The sequence below is a fragment of the Anneissia japonica genome, unplaced genomic scaffold, assembly GCF_011630105.1.
Source record: "Anneissia japonica isolate Jap-2015-1 unplaced genomic scaffold, ASM1163010v1 scaffold343_len330904_cov94, whole genome shotgun sequence".
Lineage (NCBI taxonomy): Eukaryota > Metazoa > Echinodermata > Crinoidea > Comatulida > Comatulidae > Anneissia > Anneissia japonica.
The window spans coordinates 108,554-130,154 of record NW_022749212.1 but is presented as its reverse complement, the minus strand read 5'-3'; the positions used below and the strand labels follow the sequence as shown (position 1 = coordinate 130,154).

General features: G+C 32.3%; 1 protein-coding gene across 1 annotated transcript in view; it reads right to left on the bottom strand.

The window, feature by feature from the left end:
* Window positions 1-1,933: 1,933 nt before the first annotated feature.
* LOC117121031 overlaps window positions 1,934-21,601 on the bottom strand; it is a 55,202-nt gene continuing 35,534 nt past the window's right edge. The window contains exons 6-9 of the mRNA XM_033266126.1: window positions 21,147-21,266; window positions 19,343-19,445; window positions 3,541-3,652; window positions 1,934-1,943 (exon numbers count right to left, since the gene is read on the bottom strand). Coding sequence (XP_033122017.1) covers window positions 1,934-1,943; window positions 3,541-3,652; window positions 19,343-19,445; window positions 21,147-21,266 — 345 coding nt within the window. The remainder of the gene's footprint in view (window positions 1,944-3,540; window positions 3,653-19,342; window positions 19,446-21,146; window positions 21,267-21,601) is intronic.

Below are 21,601 nucleotides of genomic sequence, written 5' to 3'. Positions count from 1 at the left end.
TAGGTCTTGCAAATTATTACAGAAAATGTATTCCTAACTTTTCCCAAATCGCACTCCCATTAACTGAGGCAACTCGAAAATCCTCCCCAAATAAAGTGGAATGGAGCAAATCGATGGAAACATCGTTTAGAATGTTACAAACAAAATTAACTGATTCCCCTGTATCAATAAGCCATAATTTTGATAAACGATTTATCCTACAATGTGATGCTAGTAATCGCGCTATTAGTGCTGTCTTAACACAATGTGACCATGATGGAAATGAACACCCTGTTGCTTACTTAAGTAGAAAATTGACTAAATGTGAAGAAAACTATGGGATTATGGAAAAAGAATGTTTAGCTATTATGTAGGCCATGTGTATTTATTTGGTCGTGCCTTTATAGTTCAGACTGATCACAAAGCTATTAGTTGGCTTGATCGAATGAAGACTACAAACCCTCGCCTTACTAGATGGACCCCAGCTCTATATGTTTACTGTTCAATATAAGAAAGACTCGCATAACAACAATGCGGATGCTTTGTCTCGAAGTTAAATTTGGTTCTTTACATAATTTGTATTGTTATACAGTAAAAAGATAGGAATAATTTTGTAGTTAAGATTACTTTTATGACATTTTAATTTAATATGTATGTGATTTTGCACATGCCAAATATATCGTATTTAATTAAGTGCAAGGACTATTATTGTTTTAATTAAGTTAAATGAAAGTAAATCAAAGCCAATGTCATAATAGTGTATGTACAATTATGTTTTGATTGGTTCTCCCCACTCCACATCAAGACCGGAGAGGAATTACTGCACTGGAACCAAATTGTGCCTACACATTTAACTATGCCCAGGTAAAAATTCCCATTGAGACCCGTTGAAAAAACTTAGTTGAAAACCCATTGGAAAAATCCAACACGTGTTTTCGCACCCTCTCAACGGGTCCAACGGGTTTTAATGGGTCCAACTGGTTTTCCAACGGTGTTTCAACGGGTTTAACTGGTTTTCAATCCCAACTTGTTCAACGGGTTGCAGGTTCCCAATGGGTTTCCAATGGGTGTTCAATGGGTTTCTAATGGGTTTCCAATGGGTTTTTACTGAGTTTCCTAATGGGTTTTCTAATAGGTTTCCAACTGGTTTTCAATGGGTTTTCTAATGGGTTTTCAATGGGTTGTCTACTATGGGTGTCCAACTGGTTTTCAATGGGTTTCAATTCCAACTGGTTCAACTGGTATTCAAAATGTTATGAGGTCCAACTGCTTTTTCAACTGGGTTTTAATTCTAATTGGCCAACTGTTATCATTAGTAACTCTGAGTCGCTGCAATATCTATTTACTTACTCTATCACCAAATGAATTGAAACAACATTTTTTGTTATTATTTATTACTGTGCATTTATTATTAAATTCCACCAACAGTTACAATTATTATATACATTGACCATTGAAAAATTATGTATCATATTAATATCTAAGTAAATGTAAATTATATATTTCTTTAAAACATTCAATGCAATATTTTAAATTTAAGAAAATATATTTAAAAATCATGCACATTACATTCTATATTTACTCTATAGTTATAACAAGATTTATAGTGTAAGTCATATTGGACAATGAATTAATAATATAAAGAAACAATATGCAATTATTACTAATGTACACTTTAATTACATTGTGTATAGTGAGCAAATTTATAAATACATTAAGGATTAAATCAAATGATTATAGAAGATTACAATGCAATTGTTTTATTTAATTTAAAAAAAAACCTGAATTTAGAAAATATAAATAAATCAATTATGTGCACTTTGCAGAAAACTAAAAAACAAAAACAGATCAATTACTTTTTAACTTGTCAATTATCTTTTGTTAAGTGAGGCACCGATTAAAGTGGGAGCTTTCTCCTTGGTATGGCAGTATGATTACAAATATTGTTGCTTTTTTAAACATTCCTGTAAAAGAAATTGAAATATCACTTATTTTAAAAAAAATATGGTTTAACTTGATTTAAAACAATGGATTGCTAGATATAGTGTGCTTTCAGTGGCTGGAAGCTCTTATAATAATAAAATAATAATAATAGTAGACTTAGGGCAAAAAGAAAAATGTGTTAGATTATCACTCCCACCCGCGTTAAAAAATTGGGAAATATTGATGCGGGAATAAAAGTATTTTTTTTTGCCGCATTATTTATTTTATCAGCATAAAAAAATGATGCAATTTTGTGACGGGAAATACATTTTCTTTAAAAATAATAAAATTAAACTTGTAAATATTCTTGAAAATAAATACAGTCCCTCCCTCATCAATTAAAAAAAAGCAATATTGTATTGTTTTTAAAAAAAAAAAAAACACCCACCCGCATCAATTTTTTTTTTTTTTTAAATAGTGATGATATAATAGTTTTTTCTATGTGCCCTTATATTAGCATATTGTTAGGCCCTCATTGGATTAATGCCTATGGAACAAAGATCTTATAAACACAAGATAGCGTTCTCCGCGATTTACGAGTGCAAATTCTGTAAAAAGGCATGAATGGTGCCCTCTTGCTAAATTGGAAACTTTTGACCCTTGACCGCTCTGACCATACCGTACACCGCGCGACTTTACCTTTAGGGTATCAATCCTCTGAACAGCAGAACAGGAACCATCTCAGATCCATGGCAACTATTAGGACGCCCTCTTCCAAAACTGATTACTTTTTCTCTTTGGTATAATAGCGCATGAATGGCACCCTCTTGCTAAATTGGAAACTTTTGAACCTGACCGACGCTTCTATTTGTTACGCATAAATTGCGGAGAACGCTATCTTTTGTTTATAAGATCTTTGCTATGGAACACAAACTCCACCTCCCTGGGGAAGTATTCTACAACGCTGCAGCAGATACATCAGCGCATGTTGGTTCAGGGTATTTAAATCTACCAGGTACCTACTTATACTCCTGGGTAGAGAGAAGCAATGCAGATCAAATGCCTTGCCCAAGGACACAAGTCAAATACACAGCGAGGGGATTGAAACCCTGACCCTGCGCCAAACCACTTCTACTTATTGACCAAAGCCAGTGGCAATGGACCTTAATGGCCCAGTATATTAATCAGCTTTTTTCTGCCAGACCATAGACCCTCCTTCAAACCATGTGTCATAAATCAGTCATGTATTAACACATCAAAAGAAAAGTCAGTCACCAGAGCAAACTGGAGCTTCTACCCCATACCTCCATATGTGCCCTGCACCTGGCCCTGGCGAAGTATGTGCTTTACGTACAATTAATACTACCTGGAGCCGTAAGTGCCCACACATAGGTGTGCTTTACAGTGTGTGCTTTACATTAATACTTTTAACAATAATACATTTTATATAAAAATTATAAAAATTTACTTATCATTGAGCATTTGAAATACAGTAGTACAGTATATATGTGCTACTGTATCAATCAATCAAACTCTACTGTAGGCCTACAACACAAAAAACCCAAATAATTATGTTTCATGTAATTGACCACAAGGCTTATCTTTAGGCTTAATGTTTACAATTCACATTTAAATTACCTTGTATTTGTATTACCAGGGCTGATCCATCCTTCTGTAGTTGTGAGCACAGGTTTCTCAGCTTCTTTGATAGCTAACAATAGTTGATGGAATAAATGATTTTCACACGTATCTGTGAGATGTGCCAATACTTATCTGAAAATTCAGAGATTTGAAATATGTTACAGTAAAAAACAATTGGTTAATGAGCAACAATTGACAGGATAACCAAAGAATTAGAACGATATCAACTACTAACCATAACTTATCATATCAACTTCTGTCCATCATTATCTGTTATTTTTTTTCAACTTCATTTATGTACTTTCCACACTCTACCATGTTCTGTTGAATTAGAAGACATAAAATGAGTGTAATACAGGTACATTGCAAATTATAAAAAGGGCAATACATTTTTTATTGGGGAGGATAAAACTGTATGCAGCATCAGAAGGTGGCTTTCTAGTCAAAACGGCAATAAACCAAAATGGCAATAAGTCAAAACAGCAACACTTTTTTTACCAGAACGGCAATGGATCAAAATGGCAATAAGTCACTAAATCAAAACGGCAATAAACCAAAATAATAATAATAATAATAATAATAATAATAATAATAATAATAATAATCATGGCCTATAACAACAACATACATACGAACGAATTCAATAATAAAAAGACTGGGGAAACACAATATCAAACAAAGCAGTAGACAATTCAAATAAATAAAACTTTAAAATACATTGGACAAAATATGAGGCAAAACAATTTATGTACAGTAATTAAAACTAAAAAAAAAAATGCGAAAAAAGAAAAATAAATAATAATAATAATAATAATAATAATAATAATTGAAATAATAATAATAATAATAATAATAATAATAATAATAATAATAATAATAATAATAATAATAATAATTGGCAGGCCTATGCCCTAGCCTAACCAAGTAGGCCTAGTAGTAGAGTAGGTAGCTAGGCCCCTAGCATAGGGCTTGGTCCTATTTGTACGAAAAACTAGGTACTTCTAGGCTTGCCTAGGCCTAGGCTAACTACAATTACAGACAGACAGTAGGTCTAGGCCTAAGTTAGCTACGAAGATAGGGTAGGCCCAGTCTGCCCTGGATTTTTATTATTTTTTTTTTACATTAGTATTGTTTTATCGTATTCTTATCTTACCTTTTCTATCGAACACTGCATCATCAGCTGCTGCACCGTCCTAGCTAGCTAGGCCCAGCTAGTAGTACTGGCCCAGCTAGGCTACGGCTTCGTTGGCTAGAGGCTGTATGAAACATTCAATCAATCAAGTTGTGTTGAATATTAAGTCTTGCATCAATGCATTATCCTTTCTTTGTAGTTATCAGTGAGCAAACCAGCTATTATTGTTGTATTTTGTACCTTAAAATCACAGATATTTGTCAATCATTGGTAGCTCCACTGGTACCTGTACACACAATGAATTTGAATGTGGATCATAGGTTTCCATTGGTCAGTTTCGAAGGTTAAAGGAGTGGCCAATGATGACAGGGCATATAATGATGTCATTCACTCCGCTTGTGTGGGGAGTGGGTCGGAAACCTGGAATGCCATATCACTACCACATGGAGGATGACACCAATGGCAATACAAATAATTAAATATATGAATAAATAATTAATTAATGAGGCCTAATAATAAAATGATGATATAATAAATAATAGACCTAATTAAAAGTAAATATTAATTAAAGCAAATTTGTTAACCATTTTATTATGCCATACTACAATATCATCCCTCGGTCCCCCGTTCATCACCGGCCGGAAGTTCAATCCTAGCCAGTAGCTGGATCAGTTGAGGCCAATTGAACCCTTTGATGTCGTACCAATTAGACCAGTTGAAACTTGGAGCCCCATTCTATAACCAATTGGACCAGTTGAAACCAATGCACCTATTGAACATACCAATTGGACCCGTTGATTGATACCAGTTAAACCAGTTGAAAGCCATTTGACCAATTGAAAATATCAATTTAACCAGTTGAACCCATTAGACCAGTTGAACATCCCAACTGGTCTCAATGTTTTTACCTAGGTTTGGATAATACCAGTTAGACCCATTAGATTATACCAGTTACACCCATTTGATAATACCAGTTAGACCCATTGGATAATCCGATTAGACCTATTGGATAATACCAGTTAGACCCATTGGATAATACCAGTTAGACCCATTGGATATTCCAATTAGACCCATTGGATAATACCAGTTAGACCCATTGGATAATACCAGTTAGACCCATTGTATAATACCAGTTAGACCCATTGGATAATACCAATTAGACCCACTGTATAATACCAGTTAGACCCATTGTATAATACCAGTTAAACCCATTGAATAATACCAGTTAGACCCATTGAATAACACCAGTTAGACCCATTCGATAATACCCAGTTGGACCCATTGAACAACACCAGTTGGACCCATTGGATATTACCAGTTCAACCCATTGAACAATACCAGTTGGACAAAATACCAGTTGGACCAATTGGGTAATACCAGTTGAACCAGTTGAAAAATACCAATTGGACCCATTGAACCTCGTTCAACCATTTGGACCCGTTGACAAATACCAGTTGGACCCATTGAACCTCATTGGACCCATTGGAAATGTCAATGGGTTTCAATGGGAATTTTTACCGGGGTGGATATCAAGAAACATTTGACACTTACGTATGAATTGATGCAAGAAATCTATCACCAGTGGCATAATTCCATGGAAGAAAATGATTTTGAATCGATATACTGTACTTTGAACATTTTTCCTGCATTTTATTTTACACCAGAACTACTATGATCCAAGTATTGAACTTCAACACAGAAAATAATGACCAAAAGATTGAAGGTCATAGTGCTACCTAGCAACTGACTGCTTGACTACCGGTTTCAGCATGATTGATGCATCTCTATGGACACAGCCTATTTTGATGTAGCAGAAACTTTATTTATGACCTTTTAAACAAACCTTGGATTGGATTTTGACCTGTGAACATTTTCAGTGACAATACCATAAACAGTTGGCGAACACTTATAAATTTATTTGGTTGATATGCAAGCCTGTGCTGTACTGTACCAATGCAACATTTCTATATAAACTTTGAACTTTGCTTTTGCTAAACCTTAAATTTGATTGCTGAATTTACTGTTATGTATGCTTATATTTTCACATCATCTTTGCATTTTCATTTTAAGTTATTTTTTTATTTTGCTTTAGTTAAGTTTTCTTTTACGGATGGTCCCTATTTAATTACACTGTTGAAATTTAGGATTAATGATTGTTTGGTTTCGAAGACACGGCTTCGAATTGGCAAGCGGGGGAATGTAACATAGTATCCACTGGACATGACCCATAAGCCATTCACCCCTCTCCCTCTCCTGGGTCTACTTAAGTGAGTCATGCATTCTTTACTGGGAAAGTCACTCAGGATGTTTATGCTACATCACTGGTAAGGAATGTCTTGATGAGCCATTGCTTCCTGCCCCCCTGCTGTATATAAGTTACTTTAGTATTTAGGATAGTCAGTTTTGAGTTTTGATTCTTGTGACAACAACATCGGTCCAAAATCATTATACTCCTCATCGTTTTATTAAATTTTATATTGAAGTTATATATTTGGAGCTTTTGTGATACTTTTGCCTTGCCCTCGATCACGCATACCGATACAATGACATTAATGATGATATTACATATTTTTATCTATTTTGTCGGCCATTTTGAATAAAACGCTTTTCCACATATTTCACCTACCTGGATTTTTCTAGACTTTTAATATGTTCAAATAGGGACCTTATAGAAATGCACTGTGGTAAAATAAATTCTGTTGCAATTTTTTCAACCTATCACTAAATTTTACGCTAACTTTCTTGTACTATTGGGCGGGTCTACTAACCCTTGATACAGTGGAAGAATAGCTTCACTTTGTGTGGAATCTTAGGCTATAAAGAAGAATTATGCTCATCATAATACTCAATCAACGACTTCAAATTTTATTTCACAAGCAGCTAGGCCTTCTTATTTATTATTATATTATTATTAATTCAATGCTGCTGCAGCTGTGCATTATCTTTGTGGTTGACCCAACAATGTATATATACGCAATACAGTAATAATAGTAATATTATTAATTAACAAAAATGTCTTTCAACTATTTGATATTTTGATTAAAATTATGTTTTACAGATAAACTGCATTTTTAAGAAATGGTCTGGGAGATTTTGATGCTATGATATTTTTGCATGGTCAAAAACAACTTGAGGTATATAATTATATTAAATCAAAAAATCAATTAATTATTGATTTGTATTTTGTATATTAGTTAATGTTTTGCCAGTTTTAATTAAAGTTTTACTGTATTTAATTTTTTGCTAAGCACTTCCCATTATTCTATGATTTCATAATTTCTATCTCGCTCATATTATACATATAAAACATTAATTATAATAATTATGTTAAGAAGACATAATATGTACTCATGTCAACTTTACAATAATATTTTTGCTTTTTTCTCAATATAAGACATATTTAAAATTATATTTTCATATCCAATATTTCAAATAATATCAGGTAGGGTACTGTATTATAAATTTAAATAAATATTTTACATGGGTTACTTACATTTGCATAGTTCTATTTGTTTATGAAATAATGAAATAGAAAATTTTACATTTTTAAATTATTTTGTAATAGTAAATAGTAATGTAATATAATATCAAAAACATTTTCACTACAAAATAATGTTATATTGAATCAACATTTTCGTGCATATATAAAGGTGTACGAACTTGTCAACCCCTAGCATACAGTACTGTTTGTGCACTTGTGGAGATGTTTATAATGTTGAACTATCCCTTAAGTTTTTTTAATAATCCCCTGGTGATTGATGCATGCATTTTTAGCATTATTATTATTATTTTTTTTTTGTAATTTAGCATACTATATTTAAGAAATACGGTAAATGTCTGGTAGAAATTAAAAGATAATTTTTTTAATACCTGACTCTAAAGGATTATAACTAATGTGTTAATTTTTCCTTCTAGGACATATCTTGGAGAGGTGATGCATGGGAATAAAAGTTGCACAGACATTTGCTACTTTAAACAAGAAAAATGCAGGACATTGATAATCCATAGGAATCCTTAATATTTAGCATTTTAGTGATACTGCAGTATTTTATATTGGATAACCAAGGCTACTAAAGTATTAATAATATTGAACATTTTGAAAATTTTATTATTGTACGATGATGGTACCTTAATTATTGTTGCTTTCAAAAAAATCAGATTTATACTCTGAGATGGATTGCTAATAAATAATGCTGATGGATTTTGCCAGTAATGATTTTCAAGGAAAAAAAATAACTTGCGTATATAATTATTTATTTATTTAAGATTTCTTTATTCGGGATGGAAAAATTTCATTGACCAGCACTGCTTCCCAAGGAATGAATGTAGAAAAATGATAACTTAAACACCAGTTACATGTTTTATGAATTAGAATACAGTATGTATTGAGTTGTGGTCTACACTAATTTATAATTAAACGTAAAGGTCGTTGAGCTCAGCTTTTGCTAGACTAGCTAGCAAGTGAAAGGCATGGCCTTGGTAAGCTATATGCATAATAGGTAGGCCTAGGCCCTTGGCCTAGTTGTTAGGCCTCTATAGGCCTGTCACGAATGTAGAGAATTCTTCCTCATCAGAAACATATTTTTATGCTATCAGATGATCCGGCCATCTTCATTGATATATTCAGAAAACAAAAACCAATGCATAAACAATAACAAATTAAAAGTATATGAAATGTAGGCCTAGGTAAACTCCCCATGTGCCGCGCCGCGGGTACACGTACTAGGAAGTCAACGCATATAAGTAAACAAGATGACGTAATTTGACCTTGATCATGGATGACCGGACAGATACATGAATTTCATATAATAATTAGCCAAACCGTTTACCACACAGTGTAAGGAAAGACAAAATATAGTTCGCTGTTTTCTGTCTTAAAAAAGTCATTTCCCGATGTCAGATTTTGGCCGAATTTTATTATGTTGTTTTACAGATATTTAACTATCATATCAGCTAATAAAACCTTTTGTTGTAATTTTGTCCACTCAAAATCGTAGAATGCCCTGACTATAAGCCAGTGATTGCACGATAATACTGGCGTTCGCTACGCCGCGCACAAGTTCACACCACTCGATTAACGTTACGCTAGCGTATTACTAAGTCGTTGTGTCTGAACATAGGCTTTGATGTCAAAAGATGTGCGTTCTTCTGTTTAATTGCCTTGCGTTGAGTAATACCAGTTAAACCAGTTGAAACCCATTTGATCCATTGAAAATACCAATTGATTGCTTGATTGCTTGCTTGATTGAAGTGGGTCTGTTGGGAAACTCCTTGAAAGCTTATTTAACTAAAGGGTCATATTATGACCCTTTAGTTAAATTTAATATTTTAATTTAAATTATTATGTTGGGGGCGGGGGGATAAATGCAAATGATGACATTTTTTTTAAGATTCAGATATTGCGTAAAACTTATGTGATAAAATTAAATGACGTTACTGCAAAGTAAAATAAAAACTTATAAATAAGAGAAAATAAATTTACAGTCAGGAAATTGCCAATAGTTAAATAAAGATTTAAAATGATTGACAGAAGAAGCTTGAACCACCCCAGAAGGAATACTGTTCCAAGTATTGACCACCCTATTACTAAAATAATACACTTCCTTACATCAAGCTTAGCCCTCTTTTGAACAGTTTGAATTTGTGACGTCTAGTCCCTAGGTAGTCAGAAAATAAAAAGAAAGTATTGAAAATAATATATTCATCACTGTTGATAATTCTAAAGTCCTGGATCATGCTCTCAGGCGTATGTATTCCAATGTGGGCATAGAGCAATCTACTTTGATAATCCAAATGTCTTATTTTTGTAATATCTTAGTGGCTCTACGCTGAACAGATTATATTTGCCTCATTAAGCGAATATGGTGAGGTGCCAATACACAATAATTTAATTCTATAATAGTTCAAACTAAGGATTTATGTAAGGATCAATGTAAGTAAAAGTTCTCTTAATAAGACTTACCTATCTTGTGACGGAACTACTAATATGGTGGTCAAAGTTTAAACTACCATCGAAAAATATACCAAGATCTTTTTCAAATGTTTCTGCTTCAATTCTGACTATCGATAAACTATCAAAATTCCTAACAAAATAATCCTTTCTCTCATTATTATTACCCAAGTACAAAATCTTGCATTTATTAGAATTAAAAGGTAATTGCCAAAGAGACCAACTAAAAATATTGAATTAAATAAAAAATAACTTGACCTAAAACACTTCCATGTGGAACACCACTGAATATTGAGAAAATGTTCTTATAAGCATAAATGTTTGGCGCCTACCCTTTAGAAAATCAGAAATCCGACTAAAATCCCTTCCTGAAATACCGCAAGCCTCCACCTTGCGTAATAGACGAACATGCCCATCATCCAACACATTCGACCAGCATTCCATAATCTCTATCAATGTGTATTTGTCGACCTCCCAGATCTGAAACCATGTTGGTGCTCGGAAAATAAACTATTGCAAGTCAGATGGTAAATTACTGTATCTCTAATAATACTCTCCAGTACTTTACAACACACAGCAGTAATCTAACTGGACGATAATTGTTGATTTCCATTTTGCTTCCCTTAAAAAGAAAATCTAAAAAAAAATATAGTTTGCTTCTTTCTATGCACTCGGAACTACTCCTTCTTGAAGAGATTTGTGAAAAATAATGCTCAATGGATATGAAATAATTAAAACTCTAGTTTCATTTAACAACATAGGATGAATACCATTAGGTCCAGTTTGTGACATTTAGTCTGTTTAATTATTCTTCCACAATCTCAAACTTATTTCGACTCTATACTATATTCTCTACATGGAAAAATTGGCACTTTATTAACATCCTCATTTACAAAAAAAAAAGCTGTTGAAAATTTGATAACTCAGACTTTGAATTATCATTGCTATGAATAAAACATTATCACTATCTTTTAAAGAAGGTAATCTTACCTTCACCTTTGTTTTTAAATTTACATAACACCAAAACGAGTTAAGTCTTTGTTTAATTTCAGAAGCAATCAAACTTTCGAAATTCCAAATTACCATTCTTTCAATAGATCTGACATTATTAATGGCTACCTTGAATTGTTTTATAATTATTTCCACTTGGACAATGGCTATACCGAAACCACGCTTTTTGCCTTTGTTTGATTATGATTTTAAGACCTTCATCCAAAGATGAAGTCACTCCTCTTGACTTTGAACTAGTTGAAACCAATTAGGATGGGATTTTGTTCATGGGATAGGATTATAAATAGTCATAGGCTGTTCACATGTACGTTGGTAGCGGTGGCGTGGTGTAATGTAGGCTGCAATCCTAGCCTTCGGCCAGCGCTAAGAAAGGGCTCTTTCATGGAAAATATTGTTTTCTTAGGCCTTTTTGCTTTACATAATCCCTAGCCTATCTAGCGACACATAAACCACAATTGCAAACGTTAACAACCCATAAAACAACCCCAACCAACTTCTTTCATCATTGTTCTCGTAAATTTATTGTGAAATGACGTGTAACATTTTATCGTCTAAATAGCCTATTTGACCAAACTGTTGGTTAAGTTGCAAATTTTTTTGAAATTCCCTAGGCTAGCGTGTTTAAAATATCGCTTAAGGGAACATGCTGCTCATCAGCACCAATGAGATCATTTAGCGACACGATATTTTGTTGACGCAAAGCACTACGGTACATAAAGAGGTTATTTTATTATTCGTTGTCATCAAATATCCAGCATAGAAAAGTAGGTTATCGTGTTCGTGAGATATATAGAAACCCTTTATACACATCTAGATGTATCATTGTCAACTTGAAATTGTTTATTACTAAACTAAGTTTCATAGTCTAATTATGTCATCATACTTTTAATGTAATTAATAAATGTAATTATATTAAACACTTCTAAGCATTAGCAGTAAGATCAAGATATTGACAGTTTGGGTTTTATTTCTAACAATGTTCCAAAATGTGTACACATACACACAGACATATATAAATATCAATTTAAAATGCAACCTAATCATGGGCAAATAAATACTTAAATATTGTAGTTTAAAATACAACATAAGTTATTTACTCATTATAAATATATTTCTCCAAACACAAAACAACTATCTGTTTTACTTACCCTTTTCCAAGCAAAGAACGGATACAACTCGTCTTTCCTACCCCTTCTTTGCCAAAAAACATAACCCTATAGAAGATCATCATTATTTCTCCATTCTCAATTTCTTCTTTATACGCTTTATTGGCTTTTTTTTCTTCTGAAACTGTTATCTCTATAATGAAATATATAATAATAATAATGATAATAATAATAAAAATAATAATAATTATTATTAATATTATTATTATTATTATTATTATTATTATAATTGTAATTATAGATGTAGTTGTAGCTGTAGTTGTATTTGTAGTTGCAGTTGTATTTGTTATTGTTGTTATTGTAGAGGGTGTGCTTGCTTAGCTCGCTTACCCTATAGATAGTATAAGAACTTTTCATTTGTTTCGATAAGAGAACAAATATTTAAAATATGTTAGACTGTAAACGAAGGTAAAGTACATGTTGCGTGATATACCTAAGTTTACTATACTGCCATGATTTCGGAAAAAGGCATTTTTGTCTTACATGACTCTGAGGGTATAATCTATCACCTTAATTTACTAGAAAGCCAAAAATATTACTCTAAATATAATATTTATTTTTTTTAATGGGCATTATCTACACACACCACTACAAATAATTTGGAATAAGGCATAAACTACACTAAAGACACAATAAAGTATTTAACGGTTGACATCACACACAGGCAGGAAGTAGTTATCCAATCAGGTACCAGTGTGGTGAATATTAATTAGATTACCTCTAAGATAATGCCAAGTTTGTTCTAGCTTAATTCTCATGATTAATTGGAAAGAAGGCATTATCATTGTTGTTCTTATAATCTTTACGAAACGTCATATCATTCTGATGATTTCTTTTACTTTGACACAGCTTATTTAGGAGCTTTTTGGCGTGTAATTATTACAAATGTTAATTTTAATGCGAACTTCTGTGCATCTTTTTTACATGTAATACTTTTATATAAATATTTGTAATTGTTTTATTCAATGTGTATTACTAAATATGTTTTTCTGCTAAATTAATGAAAACTTAATATTAACAATCCATAAGCAATCTAAATAAGTTTAAGTAAATTGTATTTTGCCATCTTGATTATTGGTCAAGTTCCTAGTCCACATATCTAAGCGCTTTGTATCAATTGGCAAAAAGCGCTATATGAATGTCTATCGTTCAATGATGATGAAACATATAACACTTTATTTGATACCGTACAAAATATAATAATGTATCCTTTGTTTTTAAGTTTACATATTTGATATAATTAATTTGAATTTTTTATAAAAGGGTTGCTCTAAATATGTTTTTAGTGTCTGTAAAATTCATGAGAATTTAAGAATATCATTTTAGTAGTATTATTATCCAGTGACAATAATGATGATGATAGTTATTATGAAGATAATTGAAACAGCTTATGTGGCATTATATTAGAAACATAACTGTAAAACCTGTCACAAATTATAGAAAAATTTTCAATTTACCTCCAAATTTACCTTACATATACAACCCGATGCCCACCCTCAACACCGCCCCAAACCCCCTCCCCCGGCCGGATCTAACCCACCTAACCTCCACCAGGCTTAAAATATATTATAAAACCCATTCATTCCATCTATTTTATTCTTTATTGGTTTACTTTGTATACCTTACTTACAAAATATTTGTTTAAACATTTCGATGAAGAAATTATAATTTTCAATGCGAGTACATTTTCAAAACACTTTTTTTACATCAAATTTAGAATATATTTTTAAGAAAAACTGCGACATACATTTAGAGTATTTATGCACTAATTTAAAATTCATCAATACTTTTAAACATTATTTCAGATAATGCCCAAGTGTTAAATTATTAATTCATATATATATAGGCACAAATAATCCTGAAAAGGCATTATCTGCATTTTGACCCCCCTCCAAATAAAAAAAAAATCAATAGAAAGTTTATGACAACTTTTTTAATAGTGTAGTTTTTAAAAATATACTTCAAAGAATTGAATATCATTTGTTCTTTTTTTTTTTGGCTAAAACCAAACGCGTTTTGCTCATTTTCTGAAAACCTGGATTTTGCAGATAATGCCTCTTTCCTAATCAGGGTAGTATAGTTATTGCATTTTAGAAATGCACTGTGTAGATTATGTTGTATGATTTAAAGTTGGGAGGGCACTAAGTATATACCATCACAGTCATACAGTAGGTATTATGAGGGTCAGTGGAATTGTAGGTCAGAAGATGTCAACTGCAATTGTGTGAAAGAAGGTATTTAGTACTATTGAAATGTAAGTCTATGTATCGTATGTATTTGGTAGGTATTTCCCAGAAACCATTAGAGCAACCTTAGTGCGGCGATTTTTCCCTTGTTAGTGACCACCAACCACACAGTATATGACTGCGTAGGATAATGATATCATTTTTACAGAACATAAACCAAGGTACTAATACGTTTAAAAGATACAAAACCAAGTTGTTGCTGATTCGAATTTAAGGACTGGAATTAGTTAATTCAGGAAATACATAAATTAAAAAAAATAAAAAAAAATTATAAACTGCATTCCTGTCTCATGGCACAATTTTGGTATGATAAATTTTGGTAATTTAATTGGCTACTTAGCTGACCCCAGGTGTGTTGAGAAATCATTTACGGAAGCACCTAAGTGCTATTCGGCTTGACGATTTGTCAAGATAATTATGCTGTCAAGTCGACATATTACATAACATGTCGACATAACGAGATCAACTATCTTGACAATTTGACATAATAAAAGTTGTATGTTGTCATGGCGAGATAAATTATCTTGACAAGTCGACATAGTAAAAATGTTATGTTGTCATGGCTATATAGGTTATCTTGTCAAGTCGACATAGTAAAAATGTGATGTTGTCATAGTGACATAGACCATTTTTTTGTCATAATTTATGATGTTGTTATACCAACAACTTGCAAACTCGATATTATAATACTCATTATCACTTTTAATTATTATTAATTGTGTTTACATCTCTACATCTTTCTTCTACTTGAATTTTTCTACTCCTTTTTCAGACCTGCCAACCCTTGGGTCTTGAAAATCTTGAGATTTTTTTTAAAATCCTAATAAAATCTGGAGATTTCCCCAAAAATCTTTAAGTTTCCAGAATTAACCAAAAAATATGATGCAAAATCCGAAAAAAGTCACGTCACTACAAATCAGTGGCTGTTAATGGTGACATTCGAATTGAAAATGGCTATTTGTTTATTGCATCACGAAACAAGCAGGTGGCAAATACATTGAATAATAACGATCAAATTATGCATACATCAGAAGAACTGGAGATTTTTTTTAAATATCAGGTGACATCCGACTGGATCAATTGAGTTGGTAGGTCTGCCTTTTAAAATTGTTACTTTTTTTGCATGTTTGCGAAACATGTAATAAAACAGACTTCGCGCTCGGATATTTCCTTCATTATTTCGGCGCCGGTAAACGTGCAAGATCGTGTGAAGAAACAACCCATGAAAATTGGCAAGATAAATTATGTCGCCATGACAACATAACATTTTTACTATGTCGACTTGACAAGATAACTTATCTCACCATGACAACATACAATTTTTATTATGTCGACTTGTCAAGATAATCTATCTCGCCATAACAATATAGAAGATACAAGATACAAGATTCTTTTATTGTCAATTGTACATAAAATACAAGTAAAATTCGTCTTCCCGATGCAAAAATAAAATTAGTATAAAAGTTAGACATATAATAAATTAATCAAGGACATAAATAAAACAGAAAATACAAACTGATACAATTATTTACAAGGGTTAGTTACTGAAGTTTATTTATTAAAGTCATCATTGTACATATGGATTGAGTTGTGAATAAAAGATCTTCTTAATCTATTTGTATTGCACCTAATTGGACGTAATCGACAGGATCTATTATAGGTGTATTGCAAGAACATAGGATGCGACATGTCTTTAATTATGTTATCCAACTTCTTCAGCACAGTTCTTGTATATATGTCATCAAAATTATCGACATCAGAGCCGATAGTTTTACGAGCAGATTTCATGGTAGTTTATGTTTATTGACCTGAGATAAGTTGATGTACCATTAAAATATAGTTGCTAACAAGTATACTTGTACACTTAAAAAAAAAATAGTAATACCTCAGTGCTGACATTGAAGGACTTGAGTTTACGTAAAAAGTAAAGACGTTGATTAGCTTTGTTACAGAGTAGCAGTGTGTTAGAGTTCCAGTTGAGTTTCGAGTCAACAATAATTCCTAAGTATTTACGTTCAATAACGATATCAATATTGTTTCCACTTACACTAATAGCATTTAAAGGCGTTTTGTTTTGACGAAAATCAAATATGATCTCTATAGTTTTAGAAGCATTTAGTTGGAGATAATTATCTTTACACCACGTTTCAAATCGATTAACACAATTTCTATAGGCAAGTTCGTCTCCTTGGTGTAGGCCCTATTATGCCTGATATAGAGCTATCATCTGCATATTTAATCATGATACAGTTATCTTCAATTTGAAATTCGTTAGTGTATAGCGAAAGCAAGATAGGGGATAGTACGCAAACCTGGGGAGCGCCTGTATTAGTGTGTAACATATCTGACTTAAGATTACCAATCCTAACTACTTGATTTTACTATGTCGACATGACAAGATAATCTATATATCTCGCCATGACAACATACAATTTGTATTATTTCGACTTGTCAAGATAATCTATCTCTCCATGACAACATACAATTTTTATTATGTCGACTTAGGTGCTTCCGTAACAGTTTGCCAATCCAATACAATGGTATTAAAATACGATGCGATATGCACATGGGTAGCTAATATGCAAATGAGGTGGTATATAACGTTGTGAAGACAGACGAATCGTCCTCTGCTCTAGTGTCGATTGTCAAGTGAAAACAGCACAGTTCGTGCCTGCCGTTATGTTGTAGGTTAGGACCAAGTGAGGCAGAGAATAGCAAGGCGGTTGTGGATCCCGCGTGCTACAGTAGACGCCTACCAGAAATTATCGTGGTAACATTTCGGGTTGTTGTGGCGTTCACTTGACACAGGATCATTGCATTCCATTGAGCTATTCGTTGTGTACGGTGAGTACTTTGTAATCGCTTAGGCCTTTGAATGTATTGTATTGTATATTGTTATTATTCATTGAAATATCCCGCATGAAATGTGTTAATATCCATATCATGTGCATATCTTGTTCTCGTAATTTTGCATGGTTGGCTATTTTAATTTTAAGGCTGAATCCTTGGTACGAATTGATCGCTCGTCTGACGGAATATTGGTCTTAGCAGACGCATGGTGTTCGCAACACATGTATATCAAGACAGAGCGGTGATATACAGTAACAGTCGGGTGTCCAAAGCGTAGTAAAAGAGGCGCGTCAATGTCTTTAGCGTAGCGGAGGAGGACACAGAGTACGAGGACTTGTGTGGTGGGAAGTTTTGATTTTATTTTTCGTTTTATGTATATCATGTCCATTCTATATCAATTATATATAAAAAGTGTAATTTGTTGGATATACATAAACATTTATTGGATAGACAATTATAGTACGTTGTTTGTACTATATCTGATTATCATTTCCATTATTATAGATTGATATGATTTGTTGGATATTCATGATAATTTATTGGCGAAACAATAGTTCGTTGATTGTAATAACTATGTCTGATTACCATGTCCATTATTATAGATTTATATAATTTGTTAGATATATATATATATATAACTGATTGGGTAGACATAATTTTGTTGTACTTATGTCTGACATAAGTATCTTGAATATAATTTATTTGATATGCATGCCATTCGGTTGGATAGACATGATTAAAGTTTGTTTATGAAATTCAATTGATGAAAACAGTGTTTTGTGTTCTATAAAATTCTAGGTGTGCAACACAAAATGTAACGGTCTTGTTGAGCGTTTTAACGGTACCTTAAAGTCAATATTAAAGAAACTTTCTCAGGAAAGACCCAGGAATTGGGATTGTTACGTGAACGCACTTTTATCTGTATATCGGGAGGCAACCCATGAGGCTACATGATTCTCCCCATTTGCGGTTTTTTATAGGGGAAATGAAAGAGGTTTGTAAAAATTAAGACCGCCTGAAAAAAAAAAATACATAAATGCACAGACGTATTTAGCCCTTTGGTACACACGATATGCCAAACCTGAGCTACCGTGCCCACAATTATGTAGTTTTTACGCATGCGCTAGAATTTTGCGTCGAAAAGGCGATCGAATTCTGTTGTAAAATATAACAAAAATATCGTTTTTTTTGCATAATTTATACAACTCTCTAAATCAAAAATCCCTCGAATGATTACATTCCCTTTTAGAAACTCGATAGCATTTATGATAACAAATTAGAAAAGTAGAAACTACATAATTCCAGGCACGGTGCGGTGGGTTTATGAAAGGGTTAAAAGGACGCGCGCAAAAAAAATTGCATCACGAATACGAACATATAGCCAAGATTTTTAATAACATTATAATAGCATTGTTGTACAATTTCAGACTGCAGTTTGCCTTACCTTTAAGTTTTGTTCTTAGTTCTTGTTTGTCCTGAGCTTTAGTAGCTTCGATGTATTTACGACATTGGTTTTTGGTGTACAAATCCAGAGGTGTCTTTCCATCCTATACAAGAAAACAAGAGAATATGATAATGGATGGTTATAACGATGCAAATTAGTTGGTTTTTTTGGCATTAAAAAGTCTCATAGTTATCCAATAAAGTTATATAACCTACCGAAATGTTGAAAATACTATTACATACCTGAATATGCTAATCTTTAGTACAATAGGTATTTTAATCAATCGGCACAAGTCAAAATAGACAAGTGATTTTCAGCTTGAATGCAGCAATTTTATCTTGTTTTGAAAGCAGATATCATTTCTGAGATATGTAGCCCCCTCCCTCCTATAATACAATATTTGAGTTATAATCTATTAATCAATTTGTAGTTTTATTGGCTTTCAAAATCTAAAAAGAGTTTGATTTGACAAAAGTTTTGACCTTCACGCCCCTTTTTTTGAACGGTCTAATTACGATGAAATCTTTGGAAGTAATATCGTTTACACGACACAGCTCCATGTTTTTTTGCGAGTGTTCTGTCCAAAGTAACTACTATATAAATTGTGTTTTTTAAAAATAATTTACATATAAAACTTATATTCTAGTGAGTGTACATATTTGTGATACATCTATGTATAAACTCTATTATATGTACTATATAACTGAATTCGTAATTTTAAAAAAGTATTAAAAGTATTACACCTTCACTATTTTATGTAAATGTGATACAACATTATACAGGCTGTTTGCTTTTCGTTGTTACCCTCCATCCTTATCTCATTTATTATTTTATATTTTTAATTAATTTTGATGGAAATAAAAGTCGTATCGTATCGTATCTTAATTGACTGTAGCCTATAATCCATTCCTAGCATAGGTAGGGATTATAGATAATTCTCCTTTTTTGTATGTCGTAAATGTATTAAAATTTAATATAAATTAGTCCCTCCCAATTAGGGAGCAGAAATACTTCTTTTTTTTTTAATTTTTTGTTTATTTTAGGCCTTGGCCTATGGCAGGCAAAGCTTTAGCTTAGGAGGATGGCCGCAGACCACTTCTGATTATTCTTGGCCTAATCCTCCTAAGATTTAATATTAATTAGTCCCTCCCAAGTAGTTAAAAATACGAGTTTCGGAAATACTTCTTTTTTAAAAATTCTTTTTTTTTATGTTAGCCCTTGGCCTATGGCAGGCAAAATTTTAGCTTAGGAGGATGGCCACAGACCACTTCTGGTTATTCTAGGCCTAGAAGGATTAGGACTAGTTAGTAAATAGGCCTCAGCCGATTGTCCTGTATACGACCGTACCAAGACTAAAAATTTTATCTAAAGTCGTTTCATCATTAAGAAAATAAAAAGAGATAATATCTCCCAAACCGTAAAAATGAAGTTGAATTTACTTTAGGATCTTATACAGAAATATCAACTTGTTAATAGTTGGCGATGCTAAAAACCTAAAACTGGAAGTCGTTGTTCGCGATTATGCAGTAAAACAAGCTCTGCGTTCAATTAAATAATTTTAATGTTATGCAATTTAAACAAATCATATTAGACCTTCATTACTTATTACGATATTTTAGGAAATACTACAAGTGAAAAAATAAGACTATGAATATCAAAGTCCAGTTAATGTTTATTACGTTCCATCAAGAAGACAAAAATGTTGATTGGTTTTATTATACTTTTTATTTTAAATTTCTTTCACGTTTCTTTACATATGTTTTCTTATTAAACAAAAGTTGATTAAATTTTAAATGTACATTACCTTATCTTTTATCAAAACTGACGTTGACGCGCCATAATCAATCAAGCAACTTGTAATTTTGTTGTGTACATCAAAACTGTGCCAACCATGCAGACAGTAATGAAGTGGTGTGCGTTTACTCTACAATAAAATAATAAATTTTAATAATAATGTCAATATATAAAAGACAATAAGATTGACTTGGTAGATCAGAAACACTAAATATATTATTCACATGAACGTTTCGCGCTGTCCTCGGGCCTTCTTCGGCATGAGTGACAAACATTATGTAAGGTGGCTGTTACAAAAATCTCGATATAATATAAAGAATAAATTTAATGGTCTAAAATTGGTTGTTTGAGGTGTTTCCGTTTTCATGATGCTCTTTCACAATAAGCTTAGTCATCCATTGTCCTTTTTAATGAATTATTTAATACTTCAAATTCTTGCTCGAAGTACTCCCTCTATGTCTATCT